This window comes from Acomys russatus, chromosome 5 (assembly GCF_903995435.1).
Source record: "Acomys russatus chromosome 5, mAcoRus1.1, whole genome shotgun sequence".
NCBI lineage: Eukaryota > Metazoa > Chordata > Mammalia > Rodentia > Muridae > Acomys > Acomys russatus.
This window is the reverse complement of record NC_067141.1, coordinates 45,012,627-45,038,266: the sequence shown is the minus strand read 5'-3', so window position 1 is coordinate 45,038,266 and position 25,640 is coordinate 45,012,627. Positions and strand designations below refer to the sequence as shown.

The 25,640-nt window shown below is 45.5% G+C and overlaps 1 protein-coding gene across 1 annotated transcript in view; it reads right to left on the bottom strand.

Annotated features, from left to right (window-relative positions):
• Positions 1-676: 676 nt before the first annotated feature.
• Dock8 (dedicator of cytokinesis 8) overlaps positions 677-25,640 on the bottom strand; it is a 197,930-nt gene continuing 172,966 nt past the window's right edge. The window contains exons 40-48 of the mRNA XM_051146278.1: positions 21,716-21,859; positions 20,325-20,456; positions 19,504-19,638; positions 18,128-18,217; positions 14,270-14,506; positions 10,115-10,258; positions 8,665-8,771; positions 1,269-1,439; positions 677-791 (exon numbers count right to left, since the gene is read on the bottom strand). Coding sequence (XP_051002235.1) covers positions 731-791; positions 1,269-1,439; positions 8,665-8,771; positions 10,115-10,258; positions 14,270-14,506; positions 18,128-18,217; positions 19,504-19,638; positions 20,325-20,456; positions 21,716-21,859 — 1,221 coding nt within the window. The 3' untranslated portion in view covers positions 677-730. The remainder of the gene's footprint in view (positions 792-1,268; positions 1,440-8,664; positions 8,772-10,114; positions 10,259-14,269; positions 14,507-18,127; positions 18,218-19,503; positions 19,639-20,324; positions 20,457-21,715; positions 21,860-25,640) is intronic.

Sequence of the window (25,640 nt, the reverse complement as noted above, 5' to 3'; positions counted from 1 at the left end):
ACATTACCCTTGTACAAAAATCCACATTATCCCAGAGAAGATAAAAAGAAGTGAGAGCAGGTATACAGGAAACCAGCAAAACATCATTGGAGAGTTGTTCCTACTTCAGAGAATGTGCTATCTGTCTCATACAATTGTCCCCTGGGTAAAGGTAGGCTCCCTCAGCTTAACAAAGCAACCATACAGATACTAGATGACGCCCAGTCTAGCAATGCAGGAGGGGCACAGACAAGTTGTGGAACGATCTATTCCCAGATTCAAAGCCATCATGGGGTGGCGGCTTCCCGTAAGACTTCCTCTCACAGATGTATTGGAGCATGTTTCACTTTTCTGGAGTTCATCTTTTCTTCCCCCGAAGGGGTTGAGTGAAAATCACTTGCGATAGGCTGCTGGACACTTTTCCACTCTTCCTTTCCCAATTTGAGCTTATCTTAGAAATTCAAATGTATGTCAGAAGTCATTTCATAGGTGGGCAAGGACCAGCTGTTGAGCAGAAACAGCATGGGCTTTGCTTATACAGTATTGTGAAAAATACTTTAATAAATACAGTTACCCCTGATTTACCCACCCCACCCCACCCCAGCCCCTGGCATGGCCAAGATGGTCCAGAATGCACTTGGGTATCATTCTGCGCTCATGGACCACAAAGCTTCCAGAGCACTGGCTGGGATTGTGCAGTAAGTCCTTCCAGGTAGTGGGTCCCCAGTCACCGTGGGCAAAGTGGCTTTTCTCAGCTGCCCTGTGACAACTGGGTTTCACATTTCCTGAAACTAGATCTGTGGAAGGAGTCCCTGAAATTAAGGAAAGAGAAAAAGAGAGAACACAGAAAAAGGATTGATTAGCCTTTTAAAGAGACGGGAGGGAGGAGTTTATGAACTAGAAAGATATGAGCCCTGGTGATCCGAGACCTGTTCATATTGTGTACACACACACACACACACCACGCATGCACGCACGCACACATTCGTGCACATGTATGCAAACACACATGAACGAACACACACATGCACACACTTACACACACACCAGCTACATAGTGTAGCCTTGGAAATTAGCTGGCACAAGGCCACTAAGAAGGGGCTGGGAGAGGTCAGGGGAAAGGCTGGGCTAAACGCAAACCACAGACTGGCTGGAGGCCTGCCTCCAGGCCCCTCACCCACCCTGGGCTCTCTGCTCTCTGCCAAGGGCAGCTGAGCAAGCTGGATTTGCAGTGCGCCCCAGGATTTGAGGTGATGCCCAGGAAGAAGCAATGTTGGCCCCCTTCTCACCTCTTTTGACTGTCAATTCTGAATACGGGCTTGTAGAGCTCTGGGATCTTTCGCTCAATCATGGGCCTGAGGCTGTCCTTCAGTTTGTTGTAGTTCTTCTTCAGTTCCTGCTGGTACTCCCGCTGCTCTACCGTAATGAGCCGCCTGTTCTTCTCTACGGCCTCACCACACCTGAGGAGGAGAAAGGAGGTTGTTATGTCCTCAGGGTTTGTATTTCAGTGGCCTGGAGAACAGTGACCATCAGCCAGCTTTTTGAGTACCTCCCTACTGTCTGCATCTAACGATGGGCTCTGGGGAATGGGAGCGGATGGCAGGGCTTTGCAGCGCATCCGTGGACTAGTCCACCGATAGGATCATCATCTGATGGGTAACTGGGAAGAATAGGAGGTAGCACTCAGAGAGGGGAGTGAGTCCTTGAAGAATGGAGTAAACCTTGTCTATGGCCTTATCATTCCTTTTCCTTTACTTCCTGGCCACCATGAGATGAACAGGCTCCTTGAAAACATGCTCCCCACCAGGATGTGCTGACTTCTCCCAGACCAAAGTTATGGATCCAATTGATGAGAGACTGAAACCCCAGGAACTGTGAGCCTAATACAGCTTCACTCTGGGCAAGGGGTTTTTGTCACCACGAAGTAAAGTTTACAACCACAACCTCCTACTATGTTCATGTGTGTGTGTGTGTACGGTGTACATGTGTGCTGGATGTAGACATCTATGATATGCATATGACTGTGCTAGCACTCAAGGTCAAAGGAGGACATGGGGTAGTCTCCTCTATGACCACCTACCTGCCTTGTCCCTTTGAGCAACGTCTTTTCCTGAGTCTGGAGCTTAAGATTTTTGCCTTGGCAGCGCAGCAGACCTTAGAGATACCAACCTTCCAGTGCCCCCTCATGCTCACTGCTGGGCTATGGGAAGGTGTGGGAACAGGCCCTACTTATTACAGCAGTTCTGGGATCTGAACTCAGGTCCTAATGTTTGTGCAGTAAGTGCCCTTACCCGTTGAACTGTCACTGCAGCCCCACTAGGAGTGTTTTAATCCTGGTGGCCTATCAGATTCCCTGTAAAGCTTTTCAAGAGGCAGAGTGTTGGACCCTGCTTCAGATGCCTGAGTCAGAACTGCAGGGTTCTGTCTAAAGCTTGGGCATGCAGGTTAGAACCTTGAAGAAATCTAACTTACTTGGGCAAATGGGCTTAGAAAGATGCTGCCCAGAGAGGCGGTGGAATATAAGCTTGCTACCAGCATACGGCCTTTATTTTATTTTATTTTTTTCGAGACAGGGTTTCTCTGTATAGCCTTGGCTGTCCTGGACTTGCTTTGTAGACCAGGCTGGCCTCAACTCACAGAGATCCTGCCTGCCTCTGCCTCCCTCCAGAGTGCTGGGATTTTAGGCGTGTGCCGCCGTGCTCAGCAGCATAAGGCCTTTAATCAGAAATTTGTCTTGCAAAATTGAAATCTGAGGCTTATACCACACACATGCCACCTCTCCAAGGCGTTAAATTAAGAACCACCCCTGTTTAAGTCCCAAGGTATCAGGAACCTACAGGAAGTTGCACCAGACACATTCTTAGGGTGCATGGCCACCAGCAAAAGAAACAATTCCTGCCTAAGAGAAGCAACTATAAGCCAAAACTTACAGATGCAAAATATGAGGAAACTGCTGTGTGAGAGCAGTTAGGCCAGGTGTGGCGCATGCCTTTAATCCTAGTACTTGGGAGGCAGAGGCAGGTGGGTCTCCATAAGCTGGAGGGCAGCCAGGTCTACACTGTGGGACCATTCCTCCCTCCATGCCCCCTAAAAAACAAAGGAAAAGGAAGGGAGAAAATGAATTAGAGGTAATGAACAAAGCAAGATAAAAGAAAACAAGAGTAAGAGCAGTGAGAGAATCCAGAATCAAAGCAACTTATCAAGCACCAACCATTAGTCAAAAAAACAAAAAGAAAAAAAAAGTCCTGGGAAAAATTTAAATAGAAATAAAACGTAGCCACAGAGAAAACCCTTGATAGGCAGATTAAGCTAGATACAACTGTAGAAGTAATGATAATAGCTGATAATTGCCCAGAGCTGAAAACAGGGCTAATGCCACTACTGAACAGATTTAGCTCACTCCACTTCGGCAGAACTCCAGAGTGTTAACACAAACTCTGCGGTTATGACTTTGGGGACCAAATGAATACAGTGTAACCTGTTCTAATTCAGTCTCAGCCCCAGTAATCCTCCCACCCATAACTATTCCTCTAGTCATAGAGCTTGGAGACAGAGAATATGTCCAAGGGAGGGGGATGGGTGAACTAGAAGAGCAGAGAATCTCATTGCATCAAAATTTAGTTTTCTTGTTAGTCTTTACAGGTGAGATAAGAAAGGGTAAAGAGCTTTGTGTGTGTGTGTGTGTGTGTGTGTGTGTGTGTGTGTGTGTGTGTGTGTGTGTGGTGTATGTGTGTGCCTGCATAAGCAGCTATATATGCATCTTGGAATACTTCTTAGAATCCTTAATTTATGCCGGGTGTGGTGGCACATGCCTTTAATCCCAGCAGAGGCAGGTGGATCGCTGTGAGTTCAAGGTCAGCCTGGTCTACACAGAAAGTCCAGGACAGCCAAGGCTGCATAGAGAAACCCTGTCTCAAAAAACAGAACAAAACAAACAAAGAAAAAAAAAAACACAAAAAACCCAAACCAAAACAAAGAACCCTTGTCTCAAAACAAACAAACAAACAAACAAACAAACAAACAAACAAAAAAGAATCCTTAACTTAGTCATCCTTAGTGTGTCACAGAAGACCCATGGTGACAAAGGTCATCTGTTGTTAACCTGATTCCAAAACACCTCATGCCATTTAACACTGTCACCCCTGAAAGCATCCAGATCTGTTTCCACTTACACCATGTATACTGAGTATGTTCCTACTTTGACCCAAGCCCTCTAAAAAAAAACCCCACTTAAAAACCACTGACACTCCACACCTTGATGTCTGACACTGAGCCAGTATTTTTAGTAGAAACTCCTGGGGCAGTGGTCAAACACATAACAGGTGCCTTGAATATGGCCATCTTTAATCCAAGCACAAAAAGCAAAATTTAAGTCACTTAATCTTTCTAAAATTATTTTTATTTTATTTTCCTTAACCTTTTAGAATGATTTATTTTTAATTGTGTGTGCGCACATGTGCTTGCACCACACATAAATGCAAAGGCCTGAGAGGCCAGAGGTATTGGGTCTCCTTGGAGCTGGAGCTGCAGGCAGTTGAGAACCACCTAATGTGGGTGCTAGGAACCTAACTCAGGTTCCTTGAAAAAGAACAGTACACAACTTTAACTGCTGAGCCATCTTTCCAGCCCCCTAGACCACTAGCTATTCATACTTTGTTAATGTGTATTTTTATGTGTGACATGTATGCATGGCGACATCTGGCCTTTTCTGTAGGTACCAGGGATTTGAACTTGAGTCCTCATGCTTGCACATATATGCTCATACCCACTGCAGGAATGAGATCAGATAAGCACGAGACATTCCGGAAAGGACCGCAGTGCCTATGAAGGTCTACTGAGATGGGGAGAAGAGGGAGGAGACACATATGGCGTGGCATTTGTCCTCTGAGTTTTTGAACCTTTCAAGCATTTCTTCTTAGGAAAAGGCAGAGAAGACTTTGTCCTCACTTGGCAGCCTTCGGGAAGAGTGCCAGGAGGTTGGGATTGCTGACTGCTGCATGCCAGGCTGCCAGGCCTTCCGGCTGGTCTGATCAGCTCTAGCTGAGTCAGAAGCTGTTGTCCTGGGGCAGAAGATGCCATTGCAGACTTGGCTAGTGCCGTGTCCACAGGGCTGTCTTCACGGGACAGCTGGCTGGGTCACAGTGGAGCTCTGGATTATCTACCAGCCTCCTGGGAAGCTGAGGAGAAGGCGCCCACTGAAGCAGAAACCCAACAGTGGGTCATGCCTGCCTTCTAGTGGAGTGGCCTCTGCCACCTGGAAGCAGAGATGGCACCAGTGCAAAGCACTGACACTGGTGTCCGTATTCTCAAATAGTGGTGATTTCCTCAGTGGACCTGGAAGCAGCAAGCAAGTGGGAGAGCGAAGCTTCAGCCACTACTTGCTTGAGGGGAACTTATATGTCCCCCCTTGTTTTACACGTCCAGGGTGACAGGCTACCGTTTCTGACCTGTGTGGAATGAAGTGGAGGATAACTGTGGTTGTGTCCCAGACGTTTTTTATCTAAGGCCTTCCTGAGCTGGGATGTCACCCTTCCACACAAAGTGTGTGGTGGATGAGGTAGCCAGCTGGCATGGACAGAGGGCTCAGAGTGGCTCTTTGAGCACATTTGTCTTCTTGAAGGGAGGAAGGTAGAGGAATCGAAGGATATCAGCAGTGGCCTGAGGAGTTAAGGTTGGGGGAGCTAGGGGAGAAGTCTAAACAAGGAGGCAAACAAGCAGCAGCTTCTGCTCAAAGGCTGGTGCCCCCACTGCAGCAGCACACGGACTCATCAGTATTGCAGAATCTGAAGCCAGGCATGGTAGCCCACATCTGTAATTCCAGCACTTGGGATGTTGAGGCAGGGGGATTGAGAGGTCAATCTGGGGCTACAGAGTAAGACCCTGCCAAAACGACCACCAACACCAAGACCAACACCAAAAACCAAACAAAAATCAGAAAAACAAAACCTCAGACCAACCAACAAACCAACCAACCAAAAGCTACAGTCTTGAGTCTGGGGCCCTACTCCAGGCTTACAGAACCACACTCTGCATTTGATCTGATAGGTTTCACCTGGTTTCCCAAGGACATTGCTACTAGAGGGTTTTACTCTGCTTCCTAGGCTGCTCCTGAGCTCGCTATGTGCATCAGAGCCGACCCCAAACTCACAACATTTCTCCTGCCTCAACTTCTCGAGAATACCATTTTTAAAGGATTTGGACTTTGAGTAACTCTGTTAAAGGGTCCTTTTAGAAAGACAGATAACCACCTGCCCCTGCTCTGCCTCTAGTTTCCAGAGGCCTGGAGCTAATCTGGACCACATGTCCAGTAGGGATTGGCTAGGGCACTCCAGCTCTGTGGAGTCTAGGGGAGGACTCACAGATGAGATTGAGTAATCCAGCAGATGTATGAACTCTAAAAGTGCCTCTTCTCTTCATTTTTTAACCTTTCACTAAAATAAATAAATAAATAAATAAAATAAAAAATTAAAAAATCTACTATTTAGCTGGACATGGTGGCATACACCTTCAGTCCCAACACTCCAGAGCCAGAGGCAGCAGATCTCTAAATTTGAGGATAACAGTTCAATATAGGGAGGTCCAGGCTAATCAGGGGTACATACTGTCTCAGAAAGAAAGAGAGAAGGGAAAGGGGGAGAAATGAGAAAGGGAGGAAGACAACAGCAAAACAAAAGCAAATAAACAAAGTACTACGTAACAAAGAAAATGTACCTTGTATGAAATGGCAGAATTGCTATAAAAAAGGAAGCCAAATATACCAACATTAATAGTTACAATCTATTGTATATACCAATTTCCAAGCGTCTGTGCATCATTGAAGCAAGAAGTATTCTCTACACACAGCAAAGGTGGGCATTTCTCCAGAAAGCCTGTGATGACAGCAGCATTCTAGTGGGTTGTTACTAAGTTGGGCAAACTAACTTTGTGTCTTTTCTCCCTGCCTGCCCTGCAAGACTATTGCTGGATTCAGACTCTGCACCAAGGTTCTGGATGTAAAGGCAATCAGTACATATACTTCTGACATTCTCTCTGGTAAGTCAAGTGGCACCATACCCTACCTTATCACACTTTTAGGGCCACTGCAGACCCGAGGTACCTATCTTGTTGTAGAGGTCACAGGCCCTGCCCAAAGAGCCATTTTCTGTCTAGGCTGACCCAGCTGCTCTTGAAGCCAGTTGCATAGAAGTCAGTAGCACAGATGAGGCTGCCCTCGCATGGGGATGTGTCTTTGTAAAAGCCCAGTTTTAGAACCTTTCCTTTGTCTATCCGATTAAGGCAACATCTAGTTTTAGGCTTCTAAAGAAACTCATCATAGCTGGGCGGTGGTGGTGCATGCCTTTAATCTCAGTGCTTAGGAGGCAGAGGCAGATGGACTGCTGTGAGTTTGAGGCCAGCCTGGTCTACAAAGTGAGGCCAGGACAGCCAAGGCTACACAGAGAAACTCTGTCTCAAAAAACAAAACAAAACAAAACAAAAAACCAAAAAAAAAAAAAAAACCAAAAACCAAAAACCAAAAAACAACAACAAAACCAAAAGAAAGAAAGAAAGAAAGTCACCATACAATCTGCAGAACTACATACTAGTGTTGCAAACAGCTTTGACTTAATGTGCCAGACACCACCGGCTCAACAGAAGCAGGGATGGCCAAGATCCAGAAGACCTGCTGCAACTCAGATCTGCTGCCAGCTGGCTGTGGGGCATCAGGAATACACCTCCCACCTCCAAACCTCCCATGCATCCTGGGTAGAGTGAAGAAGATGTTATCCGCCTTACAACATGACGAGGAGGCACAGTGCAGAGGCGGCCATGAAGCATCCTGCTCATGAAGTGCTAGTTTCTTAGTGGTAGTAGAAGCACTGCTGCTCTAGTGCTCTGGTTTTAAGCTTCAAAGAGGAGTGTGTGTGTGTGTGTGTGTGTGTGTGTGTGTGTGTGTACACGCGCGCGCGCACGCACGCACGCACACGTGTGCATCACAGGCAGAGTTCTTTTTTAAAAATAATATGTATTTATTTTATGTGCACTGATGTTTTGCCTGCTTGCCTGCATGTATGTCTGTGTGAAGGTGTTAGATCTTGGAGTTGGAAGAGCAGTCAGTGCTCTTTTTTTTTTTTTTTTAACACATTTTTGTTGAAAAATAAAATAATTCATATTACATCTCATTTTCTATCCCATCTCATGCATCCTCCCATTCCTCCCTCCCTCCCACTTTCACCCCAATCCCCCTTCCCTATGACTGTGACTGAGGGGGACTTCCTCCCCCTTGAATATGGTGCTAGGGTATCAAGTCTCTTCTTGGTAGTCCGCTATCCTTCCTCCGAGTGCCATTGGGCTTCCCCAACAAAGGGACATGGCCAAATATGGGGCACCAGAGATCCTGTGAAAGTCAGTCCCCAGTCTCCACTTAACTGTGGAGAATGTGCAGTCATCATCAAACCCCTACCCGGATCTAGCCAAGGGACAGAGCAGTCAGTGCTCTTAACTGCTGACCTGTCTCTCTCCAGCCCCAGGCAGGGTTCTTAAACCAGAGCCTGTGATCCATGGTTCTGAGTGGTACTTGGGATACTTCAGTATGTTTTCATAGAGGTAGGGATGGCGTGCACAGCCTCGCGCATGTTGAGGAGACACTCTGCTACTGAGCAGTGCCCCACACTGCCGTGCTCCAGTGACCACCACCTCCCTTCTTACCGCATTATGAACTCCTTGAAGCATAACCTCAGCTTGTTGTGATGTCGGTAGAGCTTTGGGTCAGCTGGAATTTCAGCCAAGAACACTTGGGCCACCTCCAGCGGTCCCTGATGGACAAAGCGAAACACAATACGGATGCTGGAATGAAAATTAAATTACTTGGGGAAGCAAGAGAGAATGTCGGGAGGGCTCCTTAGTTTGAACATTTAATTTTGAAGCTTGTTTCACTAAAACAAAAAGCCTAGGGAGGTCTTGAATTTCTTAGGAAATTAATTCCTGAGGAGGATGCAGAGCTTTAGGAGAATGCTGACTGGCACAAGTGCATATTCTCAAATGCTAACCCTTACAGCTTTCCCTTCTTTACATAAGATAATGCCACAGCAGCAAAAGCTTAAGTATTGTGAATAGCTCCTCTACAGAAGGGCTACCTCTACCTGTCCAATCTTAACTGTTTACCATTTTGTGTAAGCCCTGGTTTGAGCCAGAGAAATTCACGGGCCAGTGACCTATGGATGGATGGTAAATAGCTTCTATTTTCTTCACAGGTTGGGGACTTGCACGCACAGAAGCACTCTAATAGTTTTCTAATCTTGGATATATGTAGTCTTTCTTGTGTCTGCTATCTCTGATCCCTTGGTGTTGAGCAGACCTAGAACTTCTGTGGGAGATGCTCAGGTGGAGAAGACACTAGCTGGCAAGGACATGGTTGGTGAGTTTTGGGGTATGGCAGCATGAAGAATCAACATCAAGGGGCCCGCCAGACAGAAAGCAATAACTAGGCTTGTATGTCTTCCCATCTGAGACAGGCTTAGTTCCACGTGAACTCAGGTGTGATGGTTAGAACAGGGACGACAGCACCAATCTTGTCAAAGTGGCCTGACAACCCAGTTCCAGGTCAGTCCTGCTGGCAAGACCCTTGCTTTGTTGGGAATACCTGGTACCTACCCAAGGAGATATATGGTCTAGGACTTTTCTCATCTCCATATTCACATTCTTAGAATAGCCCAAAGCTCTGCATTTATAGTGCTATCTGTATAGACACAAGTCAACTCTCTTCAACGGGACTCTAGTCCTACCAAATCTGGTCCCAAATTGGAGTCTCTGAGAAAGTGGTATTCCTTTTTTTTTTTTTCTTTTTATTTTGTTTTGTCTTTTGATACAGGGTTTCTCTGTGTAGCCTTGGCTATCCTAGACTCACTTTGTAGACTAAGCTGGCCTCAAACTCACAACGATCCACCTGCCTCTGCCTCCCAAGTGCTGGGATTAAAGGTGTGTACCACCACGCCCGGTGAAAGTAGTATTCCTTAAACACAGTCCACTCACTCCTTTCTAGGATTTCTTAAGGAAGAGTGCATGTGAACCGATTGCTCATCTACTCCTAAGAAGGCTGTGGACCTCATGAACGAAAGAATAAGCCCTGGCCAAGCTGCCATCAGCGGGCCCTGCTTACCTGATTTACAGTGGCTCCCACGGAGCCCTGCAGCACCATCTGCAGCATCTTCGCATCAGGGGGCTCCTGGTGAGTGGCCACCGCTAACTGCAGGGTCTTCTTCTTCATATCTTCAATGGCGACTTCAATGGGAGTCAAAACAAACTGAAGAGAAGACAACAGTGTAGTGAGTGAGGTTACAGCCTCCCTCACAGTCCCTGGCAAGCCTGGGCAGGGAACTTGGAATAGTGTGAAAGGTCACGTAGAGAGATGAGCTTCCCATTTCTCGAGCACCTACATGCTTAGGATCACCTGTCCTCTCCCACTTTAGAGTAAATGGGGTACTTTATTACAAAATGTGTTGAGTATTAAGGTACTAATTTGGTCATAATTATGTCTATATTCAAAGTCCAAGTTCTTACCATATGCTCAGGTTTCTTTATTATTGTACATGTTACTCGAGTTACAAGGGGAAAGGGCAGCAGCCAAGACCTTCGTTCCCATCATCACATAAGCTTTCGGCATCATTTGTGCCCTTTCCTACCCACCCTGATAGTGAAACCTAGTAAAGAGGGTTTTCTTCAAGCCCAGTCAAGTTGCTAAGTTCTGGGTTGGAGTCAGGCCCTTCCTCAATGTGATAGACCAGATCCTGCTTCCTCCAAATTCACATGTTAAAGCCATAAAACCTCCAGGCGCTCAGAAGGTAATCTTATTTATGGGTAGTCAAGTTAAACTGAGTTTATTAGGGCAGACCTAATTCATGTAATTGGTGTCCTCAGAAGATGAGGAAATGAGGACACAGCGTGTACATAGGACAAATGGTATAATTAAGAGAAGATGCCCTTCGATGAGGCCAGGAGACAGGCCCTATGACAGACTCTTCCCTCAGCCCTCACAGGAACCAACCTACCAATCCCCTAAACTTGAACCTTCCAGCCTCTAGAACTGTGTTAGAACTCTAACCCTGAGACAATACATTTCTGTTGTTTACACCATGCAGTCTGAGGCACTTTGTTACATAGCCCGAGCAATGGTAAACAGAGAAGTTTTAGGGAATTGCATATATATATACATACATACATACATACATACATACATACATACATACATACATACACACTTTTATAGACAATGAACTCCTATCTCATGCATAGAATATATTGGTATTTAAAAGTCCAGAACAGTAAGCACCACACTGGATGCCTTCTGAACACCTTTCTATTGGCAGTCGCCAGGGCAGGCTCCTCTACCCTGCGTGAATCCTCTTCCCCGAGGAAGCTACATCACTCAACAGTGGCCTAGATGGCTGCTCTCCAGCCAGGTTAGCCCATGTGGCTCCTTTCCCTATGGAGTGGATGGTTGCAAGTCCTCTCCTTGCTCACTGACTTGATTGGGCCTGTTATACTTATTATTTTAATGAATTACATATAAACTGATGAACTCAGGGTGTGGAAAGAAAGGGCTGTTTCTCTAAAGACCAAGCCGAATGCTTGGGCAAGATGTCATGAAAGTGAGTTGCTATAAAAATTCCTGTCCTATTAGGTATGTGCAAGACGAAGAAGCTGTGGGCTAGGCCCATCCAGATCCAGAAGCCATCTGCACACACGTCAGTTAACAAGGATTTCTTTTAAAGGCCCCATTCTCCATCACAGAGAGCAAACTGAAAACCGGGCGTGGTTTACACAAGAAAGACAATGCTTACTTGAGACCAGTCAAGCCATGACTCAGAGAAGGCTACAGTCTGAATCAGAGAAGGCTACAGTCTGAATCAGAGAAGGCTACAGTCTGAATCAGAGAAGGCTACAGTCTGAATCAGAGAAGGCTACAGTCTGAATCAGAGAAGGCTACAGTCTGAATCAGAGAAGGCTACAGTCTGAATCAGAGAAGGCTACAGTCTGAATCAGAGAAGGCTACAGTCTGAATCAATCAGAGAAGGCTACAGTCTGAATCAGAGAAGGCTACAGTCTGAATCAATCAGAGAAGGCTACAATCTGAATCAATCACAGAAGGCTACAGTCTGAATCAGAGAAGGCTACAGTCTGGTATAAAGAGGTGGTAGATAAGCTAACATGTAACGATTCTAAGGAAACATGGCATGTTTGTGCTATATGTAAATCTGTGGTTCGAGAGATCTTTTTGGTAGATTGTATTAAAATGGGTTAAAGTCTTCCAAAGTACATAAGCTCTTTCTTGCCAACATTTTTATTAAGCAGTGGGAGCCGAGGAGCTTGCGCACAACCACAGGAAGAATCTGGGGCCAGAAGCAGGTTGATGTACTGGCCCCGCCTCCGCCCTTCCCACATAGAGCACCAGCTCAGGGCGCAGCTTGTCTGTGGCTCCCTCTCCTGTAATTTACACTACAACAATGCCTGAATGACCTGCAGGCCTTTAGGTATGCACTTTTTGGTTTTTACAGAAAGGTGGGGTATAGTGTGCACTGTTTACCTAATCTAGGACCTCATACTGGAGAAAAACACTGGATAAGATATTTAAATTTTAAATACGGGCATTCATCTCTCCATGGAAAGCTAGTTCTGGGAACTGCTCTCTCCAACCTTACTGAAATTGGAGGATGCTCAGACTTTTGAATATGAAATATATCCACAGAATCATGTACCGGGGGCTTGGTTTCCAATAGAAATGTCTGACATAGCCAGTGGATGAATCTCCCAACCAATTGATGATAGGGGTCATGATAAGAAGTGTAGAAGATGGGGCGTGGCTCAGAAATTTAGGCCCATGGGAACACACTCTTGGGGCTGTATTTTTACTTGGTCCCTTCTTGTAAGCCTCGCTGTCTACTTTCTGGTCACTGTAATGTGTACCGAATAGCTCTACCATGCCTTCTTCACCACAATGGAAGACACCTCAGAAACTGTGAGCTACAATAAAACTTGCTCTAAGTTGTTTCTATCAGGTATTTGGTCACAGTAGTGGGGAACACTTGATGGTGTAGCCGCAAACCCTTCATACCCAATGGGCTGCAAAGGCTGTGTAGACAGCTGTTTTACTAGATTCTGTTGTTAGTTTGTTTGAGATAGGGTTTCTCTGTATAGCCCTGACTATCCTGGAACTCTGTAGACCAGGCTGGCTTCAAACTCAGAGATATACCTGCCTCTGTCTCCTGAGTGTTGGGATCAAAGTGTGCTACCACACCCAGCAACAGTTCTCTTTCTATGGGCTCAGAAGAGTTTACCTGTAAGTGAGAGTCTTTACTATATTCTTTAAGGGGAAAATGACAAGGAGAAAAATTCATACAAATTTTATTTTTTGGCTTCTGTTTGTTTTTTTGAAATAGAGTTTCTATGTGTATAGCCTTGGCTGTCCTGGACTCACTATGTAGACCAGGCTGGCCTCGAACTCACAGAGATCCACCTGCCTCTGCCTCCCAAGTGCTGGGATTAAAGGCATGCACCATATACAAATTCTTTATAGATGTAAAGTTTCCCTTCAATATGCCAATTAGTGGTTGATTGATCTCATGGATAAAAAAAACTTAAGAATATAAAGGGACAACTATATAGACATATACGTTAAAAATGCAAATGCTATAATTGAATATATAAACTATGCTATAGAAATAACTTTAAAGAGCTGAGTATTTAATATGAAATACTGTTTGAAAGGTATAACTAATTGAATGGGAGTCAGAGAATAGCTTCAAGATAATATTTTAAGGGTATCTTTGCACAGGCCAGAAGAATGCCCTGCCACTGAGCTACATCTCTAGCCCTTGGCTTATTCAGACAAGATCTTGCTAAACAGTATAGGCTGCCTTAGACTTGCTAGGCAACCCAGGACTCTCTCAAACTCAAGATGCTCCTACCTCAGCCTCTGGAGTGCTGGGATTATAATTAATCCATAAATAAATGCACTTCTGGGCCTGGCGCATGTTTGTTGGGCCTTACTATGTAGTGTTGGTTGGCTTGGAACTTGTGATGTAGATAAGGCTGGCCTTGAGCTCACGGCCATCACCTGCCACTGTCTCCCCAGTGCTGGGATTAAAAGCACATGTCCCTGAGCCCAGCCCTTCTCTTCTCTTCCCTTCCTTTCTTTTACTTTTATTTTTTTAAAGTTTCTCTTCAGTCTCATGAGGTAGAGCTGATGTGACGGCCTGGGAGACCACCCAGGCCCACTTGTTCAGAGGGGGGGGGGGCCCACCCCCCGGTGCATTACCTCCTCTTTTTGGATGACTCGGATCCTGGTCTTGATGTAGGGGAAGGCATGCATGGTGGTGAGTACCGTGTTCCTGCGATACTGCTCGTGCAGCTCCCCCCGAGGTCTCCCCTCCAGGGTGAAAGGGGTGGTGTACATGAACCTCCGAAGGTTGAAATTCTTCTCGAAGTAGGTCATCCTGTCTTTCATCTCATACTCATCAAAGTAAGGCTCCACAAAAGTGATCTGTATGTAGGCCTGGGGGGAAGAGGTGAGGAGACACAAAGAGATGAGCCACTCAGCCAAAGCGATGCATGGCGCCCTGGAAAGGCATGCTGGGACAGAGCCCAAACACTCCGCTCCAATCTGGAAAGCCACCAGTGCGAAACGCCTCAGGCCAGAATTCAGAATCTGCCCCTTCTCCTCTGCACCCCAGGCAAAGAAAGGCCCTTCAGACTGTGGGGGGCGGGAGGGAGGGGAACAGGCTTAAGGAAAGAGTCAGGTCCCCTGCTGCCCCTTCTCAAACAGCAAGGTCATCAACGGCTGTTCCGAGGAAGCAAATCTTCCTTTACTGAGCTGCTATAACGAGGACCTGCATATTAGGTAGCATGAATGCTTAGGCCGAGATACCGTACAGTACCAACCGCTTGCTAGGATGGCGCGACTGGAAAGCTCAAATGGGCACCAGGAGCGCAAAACGCACGGCTACTCTATAAACATTACACAGCTAAATGACACCCACACAGGAAGCCCACTCCCACGTGTGTACACACGTGTCTGTGTGGGTCTTTTCTTGGGTACACTTCTTGCGGTCTTGCATCAGAGCATCTGTGATCGGCCGCATGAAGGCGGAGGGGAGGCTAAAGGGCCCTTTCCATGACCATGGGCACTCCTCCTCTTGTGCTTGCCACTCTCCTCCCTGAAGCTTAAGCTGCGAACAGTTGCTGAGGGGAGGAGTTTCTTTGGTGGTGGAGCTGCCTGTACACTGTATAGAGGGTTTCCTGGTGAATACCCATGCTCTTAAATGACTCCAATAAACTCATCGATTCACCTTTCTTTGATCTGTTTTTGCCCTCGCTCTATAGGCGAACAGAAACAGACGCCTCAGGAAAGTCACATAACACTGAGAGAAATGAAAAGTAGTAAATCAGTACCAAGCAGGCCATGGTCTAGAGCACGGGTTCTCAACCTGTGGGTCATGACCCGTGGGGGGGTGGTGGTGGTGGTGGTTATTGAATGACCCTTTCACAGGAGTTGCATATCAGATATCTTATAGATCAGATATCCACATTACAATTTATAACACTAGCAGAATTATAGTTATGAAGTAGCAACAAAAATAATTTTGTTTTTGGGGGTCATCACAATGTGAGGAACTGTACGTATTAAAGAGTCACAGCATTAGGACGGTTGAGAAGCATGGAGCTAGAGCAACATTGTTCATAATAAACAACTAGACAGTTCCCAAATGTCCCTCTAGTGGGAGATAATAGCCAAGCATGGTACATCAACACAATGAATACTACTCGGCACGACGAGGAAGGAACTATTTCATGCGGTGAGTCATAGCGGAGGTTTGTATGCTGCATGCTTCCACATATACACCCTCAAGAAAGGCAAATCTATATAGACTCAGCTCAGCCTGGTGACCACTGAAGGCTGAGTGAAAAGTAGAGAGTGGTGACAAAAAGAGACCAGGGAAACATTTCAGAGTGACAGGATGGTTTAGTACCTTGACTGTCAAGGTAGTGGCTATGTGTGTGTATCAAAGTGTGTCAAACTACACACCAGTGCATTACACACACCCACACCCACACACACACACCCACACACACACACACACGCATGCACGGTAGGGTAGGGAGGAGAAAGAATGCTTATTAATGAAGAAGAGTTCTTTAAAAACACAAGGAAGAAGAATGGAACTAAGAAATGAACGCAGGCTTGGACACTCACCCGGAGAGGGAGAAGGGTGGGCCACTGACCTCACACTGTAAATCATGCTTTAGAATAATGACATCTGGGTGTGATTCTAGGTTAGGAGTCTCATTCCAAACTCACAACCTACCCTGGGAATTTTGAAAGATGGGAAAGGCCGTGGTGGTGGGGAGGTCACTTGGGCTGTATTCAGATCACTGTGGGCACACAGCCAGTCCTATCTTCCAAGGACTCCACATATTTCTGTCCAGTGCTTGTCATGACTGCATACAGGCCTCAGCTGGGGAACAACTCTCAAGTGAGTGAGTGTTCTGACAGATGTAGAAAGACTTGTACTTGGCCAATTCCTCCCTATCAGGGTCATATTTCTGTAATCCTGTAAGACAGAACTCAGGGACCCACATGGGGAGGGCACAGAGCCTGCCTTCCCTCTGACCTTGCACTCTGTGTATCCACTGCTGTATAACTGCAGTCAGAACTGTGGTACTGTTTCTGGTCCTTGAGCTCTTCCTGGTGAATTGTCTAACCCAAGGGTGTCATGAGAACACCTAAATTTGTAGCCAGCTAGAAGTGTGGGTGGTGAAAGGGATGTAGGGGCCCCAACTGACGCTCATGCCAGAAACAAGGGCAGTCTTGAACTTGCAAAGTCTCGTGTTGCACGTGAGCTGCTGGCATCAGAATTGCACAGCACTATCAGCTCTGGGTGGGATGGAACACACCTTGGTATGGAAGTGAGAGAAGTGAAGCCTGCGCCCCTCATCTTTCCTCCATTACCACAGCAATCCTGCACGTGGCTAGAAGGAATGCCTACAATCTAAAGAATGATGTCACTAAGTGCTGTCAGCCAGAAGCTGCTGTATTTTACACACACACACACACACACACACACACACACACACACACACATTGGACGCCATACAGCTAGAGTTACAGACTATTGTGAACCTCCTGATGAGGGTGCAGGGAGGCAATCTTGGATCCTTTGGGAGAGTGGGAAGTGCTCTTAACTGCTGAACCATTTCTCCAGGCCCCAGAAGTTGGAGGGTTTTTGTTTTTGTTTTTGTTTTTCGAGGCAGGGTCTCTCTGTGTAGCCTTGCCTGTCCTGGACTTGCTTTGTAGACCAGGCTGGCCTCGAACTCATAGCGATCCACCTGCCTCTGCCTCCCCAGTGCTGGGATTAAAGGCCATGCCCGGCTGAGAAATTGGAGTTTTAAGACATATTTTAAGTAGAAAGTTTAAAGTTTTTACAGAAATGCACGAAATGAGCCATTGTAATTAAGAAGAATGTGGGTGGGCTTCAGACCTCACGTCAGAGTAGTGGCCCCGCCATTAAACGTTTCCAAGCCTCAACTTTCTTATCTACAAAATAGAAACAACCAAAGCTATTCCCAAGGGCTGGGGGAGGATGACAAGAAGTGATTTAGATAAACATACAGCTGGCATGTAGCCAGCCTGACCTACATAATGAGAACATGTCTGGAAAAATCTAAACGGGCTGAGGAGATGGTTCGGTGGGTAAAGAGCTTGCGGTATAAGCATGAGAACCCGAGTTCAGGTCCCCCGAACCCACATAAAAAGCCAAACATGGCTGCACTGCGCATGTGCATCCCTAGTGCTAGGGTTAATGGGGGAACTAATAGAGACAGGTTTACTGGCCAAACAGGGAACTCCAGGTAGAAAAAATAAGGTGGTGCATACTAGAAGAAGACACTTGGTGCTAACCTCTATCTTCCACATGTGGGCATAAAAGGGAGAGTGCACCTGCGTACACATGAGCACACACCCCACTCACGTGTGTGCACTGCCCCTCAAAACAAAAACAAAACATGGTTGCATTTGAAGGACCGGGAGAGTCCAGATCCAGAAATGTCACATTGTACTTGCAGGGTGTGGAGTCTGATGGCTGTCTTTTTTTTTTTTGCTTTGTTTTTTTCTCCATACCTTGTTAGGATCCAACTTGGTTTTATCCACGGGAGTCGAGTCTTTTATCACTTCCACAAACTCTGCACCAAAACACTGGCCATAAAATCCCTAGGGAAGAGAGGCCCAGGGTACATGAAATTCATTTTGAATGCATGCAATTCTTTGGAACAAGCACAAGGCAGGAGTTGGTGATTATTGATGGTCCCTCTGAGCTAAGAAGCAAACTTAAGCACTTCCTGAGACAGAAATAAAAGTAGAAGGAAGTTCGGCACACTCTAGTACCTAAGCATCCCCACAGTACAGATGCAAGGTCTCAAATTCAGCCAGCATCATCATATTTCTGGAGTCAGCTCCATGGGTAGGGCACTGTTCACTTCCAGCATTTTGTACCCTGGAAATTTGGAGGTTGCCAGGCTTCCCATAATGTGGCAAGCCACAACGTGAAAGGAGACAAGAAACACACTTCTAATTTTAAGCAGAGGACACAATATGAGGGGGTTAAGAACCTGGGCCAATGGCTAGTTTTCCTTGTCATGCAGTGAATGATTTTGGGAAAGCTGCCCAACCTGACTAGGCCACAGGTTCCCGGAGTTGAGTGTCCTTGCCCTATTTGGCAGGACTGAATAGTACAGAGGACAGCTGGGCAACACAAGTTTTTAAGCTTTGCAGTTATAAGTGGGGACACAGTCAAACTAACAAACAGCGCAGGAACATAAACAGGGAGTCATTGGTGAGATGTCAGCACTTCAAGGAACGCTGTTCTCTCAGCCCATGAGGGCTCTCATATTTGTTCCTCTCAATTTCTGCTTTGGTTTTCTCCAACTTTTCTCTAGGCTGTTTCTTTTTACTTCCTCCTTGAGAACTTACTACTGTTTTCTGTTTCATAGTGTAGCTGCCAGTGTGGAGCTGGGGTTGGCTATAGCTACTCTCCAGTTGCTTAATATCTGAGTGGAATGTGTTATTTAGAGACAACTTAAGGACAGCCTCACCATTGAGGGTGGAGGACATGATTCTGTAGTTTAGCCAGATTGCTTCAAAATCAAGACGAAAACCTTCAGGTAAAAAGAACATGTCTACTGCCTGTTGGTACATATTTGATAATGTGTGGAAGGGACGATGAGTAAACATGGATGCTGACTGAATTTTATACAGTCTTGAGAATCACTATTTAAGATTTATATTTTAAACTTTGTAAAAACACATAGTATACAAGAGAAAAATGTCCAAATCTTATGGTACTCACAATCCTGCCTATTCCATACTACAATTGCAGTGTAGAAAATGTACATAGAGGTTGGCAATAAGCCCATCTTTTTTTTTTTTTTTTTTAATGGCATGTTCTACCTTGTTTTAGGGTAATATACAAGGTCAAGCACACAATACCACTTTCTCACCTCTAGTCTATGTGAGATCTCGGGAAGCTTTGTAATTGCAGGCTCCTTGTACACAAATTCCTGCTCGTCCAAATCCCCAAATTTGGATCCGTAGAAACCAACTCGGAAGTAAGTTCCAAACATCCTCTTATGGTCCTGTCATAGGAGAGAAGAGAAGCTCTCATTATCTGTTTCGTTACTTAAGATCCACTGGTCTAAAAGGACTGGCTATTGGGCTGCGCACATCTCATTCCCAGAGTTGGCGTTAAGAGAAAATTGTCTGTTTAGCAGATTTAATATTTATATAATAAACCACAGAAACAATGATTAAAAAAAATCCCAAGAGCTGGGTGTGGTGGCACACATTTTTAATCCCAGCACTTGGGGAGGTAGACACAGGTAGAGCTCTGTGAGTTTGAGGCCAGCCTGGTCTATAAAGTGAGTCTAGGACAGCAAGGGCCATACAGAGAAACCCTGTCTTTAAAAACAAACAAACAAACAAACAACCCCCAAAACTAACCAACCAACCAACCAACCAACCAAACAACCAAACAAAACAAACAAACAAACAAACAAACAAAAAAAAAAAACAAGAGGAGGAAGAGGAAGAAAGAGACTTCTAGGGCTTCATTTAATTCAATTTTTAAAAATTCTCACATGTGCTAGCTATAAAGCAACCCAGCCTGCCACACTATAGTGCCGGCCCTTCCCAGTTTGATGGAGAGTTACAGCAATGATGAGCTCAGTGGGAATCTATAGCCGGGAGATGGTAGAGCATCACTAGGGCAAGGTCACCTGACACCAGGAAACAGAACCTATGGACCAGGCTCATCCCCAGCTACCTTGCTGATGATGTTGTCAAAGGCCTTCTGCAGCTTGTCGTGAGTAGAGGTCAGCTTCCGGAAATCTCTATGTGCTTCCAGGATGGGGATAACCAGCTTGTAGACTTCATTAACTGTCTCGTACAAACCTCCCTGAGAAAGAGATTATTTAATGCACTGGAAATTTAAGGAGAGGAATCAGAGTTAATTATGCAAACAACATGCAGGAGAGCATCACAGTGCTTTAAGGAATCCACACCTGTCTGGGCATCTTTGGAGACCAGGCACATTGGTAAGTGGTCCTGTATGGCAATGTTAACCAGGGAGGCACCTTTTCACAAACTAAGACTAGGGAGGAGGTAGCACAGGCATTAAGAAGAGGCTCCGAGAGGTGGGCTTGTGGCTTTTGAGCTTATCAGAGGTTCTCTAGCCAGACGCAGGGCTTCAAGGGAACTTCTGGGGTTCTAACCCTCTGATTTTCTAAGACTTCAGAAAGTAAAGGTATATGGGTGCTGTGTGTGTGTGTGTGTGTGTGTGTGTGTGTGTGTGTGTGTGTGCATGTGAGAGAGAGAGAGAGAGAGAGAGAGAGAGAGAGAGAGAGAGAGAGAGAGAGAAAGAGAGAGAGAGAATATGGAAAAAGTACAAAGATATGGGAAAATGTAGTAAGCTAGTTTTGTAACTAAAATTAACTAAGAAAATCTTTTCTTTCTGATTTCTAAAATAGAAAACAAAGGGAAACAAAGGCAGTGAATACAATAGTTTGAATACATGGAAAGCATAAAGAGGAGCTTTAGAGGTGAAGAGAAGAAAACACGTAAAATAATATAGGGAAGAGAACAGAAGGGACCAGGTAAATAAAGCATTACATTTACTTGGCTTCCCTATGTGGGGGAGGGCAATGAGTGGTTTGTCTCCTCAACCTGAACTGCAATGAGTTTTCTATGCTTTTCCTTATCCTATGAGTCAGGCCCAGATTGCGCTAAGGGATGGCTCTTGGCTTCCATTGTCCCATCTCTCTGAGCTGCCCTGGTCTGTATAGCCTTAGAGACCAATTGAGTGTCAGAGGGAAGATGTCAGGGGCCCCCCCGCAGTGGCTCCTCCCCTACTTTTTCCTGTGAGGGGAAATGAGAGAGTGACAATATGCCTCATCTCTGACTGTGTAACCCGGGGCAAGCTGTCTCACCTCTCTGTGGCTTAATTTCCACCCTATTATGTGGAGAGAACACTATGACACTGCTCCTGGCCAATGAGCGAGGAATTCAGAGTAAGTCCACCATGAAAGGCTTTTTCTCTTCCCTTGGAGAACTGATGCAAGTGTGGACTTGGAAGTCATGGATGGGCCCAGCCCTGTCCTGCACGCCACCCCCACTGTGAGTGCGAGGAAGGGCTGAATGAGCCTTTTAGGCACTGACCGTGCTGAAGAGCTCTGCAGCCTGCTCCAGGAGGCCCACCAGTCCACTCTCGGTGAAGTACCGGCCAGAGCACACTCCATCCTCATCGGGTGACAAGGTGTCATCAGAGACTGCAGACTCCTCCAGCACATTGGAAGAAATATTCTGCAAGAGAACCTAGTGTGAGCCCATGGGACAGTGGACCTGACAAATAAGGGACCACAAAACCAGACAGTGTAGGATAAAGATGCTACGTTCTACGACCTTTACCAGGCTGTGATTACAGGAATCTGTGATTCCATTCGCACGAGCTTCTGATGGCTCTTCATTTTGAAAGGTCACACTGAGCAAACTTGTCATCAAACTCCACAAAGGAACTTTCTAGAAAGGATACTTTCCCTTAGCTGAAACAACCTTCCTGTTAGTGAGATAACCCTAAGGGAAAAATAAGGAGACTCTTGGATTTTAAAGGGCAAGGTCAGTGAGCAGAAAATGGACTCCTGTTCTGCCGGCTGCATGAACCTTTGGCTTTGGGGAGTTGGGCTGAAGCATACTTACTGCTCCTGCTGTCTTGACCTTGAGCTACGTAAGCATAATAGTACATAAGAAAGCAGTAAAGAGCGTGTCTTCTTTACAGATGCTTTCATGTGGTTCAGAAACTGTACCCTGCCCCCCCCCCCCCAATTTCTATGTGCTTTTCCTTTAAACTAGACAAGACATTCCTCTTACAGGGAATGTAAGGGCCGAATTGGCTCAAATGGGAAGGCTAGGGCACAAGACTTCAGGAAGCACTCTTGTTCAGGGGCAGGGAACTGCTGACTTGGGACCTGCTTGACGCTGACGGTGAGTTTCTCTATATTTTGTGCTGCACATACCTGGCCTGCCTCATCTAAGCTCCAGCCCTGCCAGTGACATTAATACTTCTGATAGGCCAAGAAGAGAATTCTTGCCTTATAGCTATGGAAGGAGTAACTGTAGTGTAAAGAAGAAATGGGGAAAGCTCCACTGTGTGGAAATGGCAAACAGCACACAGCCACTCCTTCCTACTGTGTGCATGTAGCAGGCATAACTCAACAATGATAACACTTTGTCCCCTGGAAGCTGGATACACTTTAAAACTCCCAGCATTAGCGTTCCAGTCAGCCACTAGCAACTGCCCAGATGCACTTTGTGAAATAAACACTGTCTGCCTTCTGACTCGGCTAACAAGATCAAAGGGAGTCACCGCTGGGAATCCATAAAGAGGTGGTCACCATAATCTGTCCCTGCACAGTTACATTGGAATAGTTTTATGAACACAAACAGAGCTTTTCAAAGTCCTTTGTGACCAATCTAGAATATACAATGAACAGACAGCAGAAGGGATAAGGAATATAGCTGAAAGAATTTAACCACTTGGGTCGCCGGCCACTACTGGAACTATATGTGGTTTTTCTCCATGTAGAGGAATGAGCTGGGCAGCTCAGTAGCTGTAAGTCACAGGGGAAAAGATTCTGGGAAGACACTCCTGGCTTCAGAGGGAGGGAGGTAAAACGTAAGAGCAGGATTTGAGCCCACATCCATATCTCTTGTCTGTGAGATCAGTACTGAGTGCACTCCAAGGATAGAATTCCAACGATCTCAGTGGCTTGGACCTCGGTGACTTGCAAGTTATTTCTCCTGAACATTAGCTCCACTTCACAAGTTGTTCCCAGAGGCTTAATTTTATTTCATACAGCCAGATTAAAAACTAAAGCAGAATTTTTCAGAAATCAGCAGTAGAGCCAGGCACAGTGGCATATGCCTAAAATCCCAGTACTTTCGAGGCTGGGGCAGATGGATCTCTGTGAGTTTAAGACCAGCCAAAGAAACAAAGAGGGTGAGGGAGGGAAGAAGGAAGGAAGGAAAAAAGAAAGAGAGACGGCAATCAGCAGAGCATACCTGCTGCCACCACTGTCTTCTGTCACATAAAGCATTCTCGTTTTCTTTTAGAAAAACCACTGGTAATGTCCAGTGTGATCTGTGCCTCTGGCGCAGAAAAATCGACCCTCTTACTACTTTGGCCATTATGATTGGTTCAGGGACAAACATATAACCTGGTGAGAACCAATAAGATGCCCCAAGACTTTCTCTGCAACTTCTAGAAAAGAAGGATTTCACTTTCCTCTTAGTCTTCAATCTCAATCCATTGGTGTAGAAATTCTGCCTGTGAAGAATGATGCCCACACCACAGAAGGCTAGGACAAGGGGTGGTGACAACACCTTGGTCTGATGAATTTCTGTCTCTAGGTCTAGACTGGCAAGTGCTACTGAGGGCTAGTTTCCCCATAGAGGCTGATGAATTCCATGTCACCTTAGGTTACTGTGGGCGTGGTGTCACTCACTTTCAAGCACCCATTTCCATACTGGCAATCATAGGGTTCTTTGGAGAGAAATAAGAACTCTCCCCTAGACATCAGCATGACTTGGAGTCTGTTCTGTATCCAAGGACATCTGGCTCTTCATGTTCTGCATGCTAAGAAGCCCTCACACTTCACAGTTCCTTCCTCCTTCCTTCTTGCAATCTCCATCATTTTCCCTGACCCCAGTCTGGTCCACACCATAGATGCTCACAGCATCTTGTGTCCCTTATAATTTTATTTATCATTAATTGTTAAAAAAAATAAGGAACAGGATAGTTAGTTATATGATGTCTCTGGCTAGAATATAAAGTTCCCTTGGACAGGATGAATGTTCAGAGAATATTCTGTAAAAGAATGGCTAGCCTAGCATGGTGGCACATGCCTTTAATCCCAGAACTTGGTGGCACAAGGCAGGCAGATCTCTGTGAATTTAAGCCTAGGGAATACCAGGCTAGCCAGGGGTATACATTGTAAGACCTTGTTTCAAACAGCAGCAGCAGCAGCAACAACAACAACAACAACAATACTATAAAAGAAAACAACAAAAAAACCAAACCAAACAAACAAAAAAGAAGGAATGAATAAAGACATATGAAAAGACATATCTATATACTCCTATGTGAGAATAATGTGGACTTCCCCAGGGGTTCTGGAATTTCATTTACCTTGACATCTATCAGAATAAGAAAGTCAATTGAATTATAAGTAAAATAAGGATAAAGTAAGGCTTAGTAAACATAAAAATATCAATGAAGGGCTGGAGAGATGGCTCAGTGGTTAAGAGCACTGACTGCTCTTCCAGAGGTCCTGAGTTCAATTCCCAGCAACCACATGGTGGCTCACAACCATCTATAAAGTGATCTGATGCCCTCTTCTGGCCTGCAGGTGTACATGCAGGCATAACACTGTATACATAATAAATAAATAAATAAATCTTTAGAAAACATCAAATGAATTTGATTAATATTTAAGCATTAAGTACTAAGTAAAATACAGCAATTGGGAAAAAGCATTTGAGCTCTAGAAGAAATAGCTTAGGCGATGAAATGAGAAAAGAGCTGAGACAGTTCAGTATGAAGGGACAAGTCTAAGGGTCTTGGAGGAGCTGGAGGGGCTTGCTACAACACTGCAGCAGTAGGTACGTGGACAAAATAAAAGATGTGCTTAAAATATTTTTTTAAACGTCCTTATTCACTTGGCTCAAAATCAGATGTAATGCTTTTTTATGCTTCTGAACGAGAACTTAACTAGGTTTTCTTACAAACGTTTCTGAATTGAGACTACAATGAAATCAAAGAGTAAATGCTTTTTTTGCTGTGGACTGTAGGAAAGGAGTAGAGTGAGCTGAGATAAAGCCTCGCTTGCAGATGAACAGGCCTCTAGATACCCAGAGATCCAGGCTCCACCAGCAACAGTTTCAGTGTCTTTTTCTCTAAGCCTGGGAAAGCTACTTAGAGTCGCCTTTTCTTTCTCTTTTACAGAGCATCACAAAACTATGTTGAAGAACAAAGCCTTTCACACAATGTGCCATGGGAGTTCAAACAAGGACAATACAAACGCTTGTC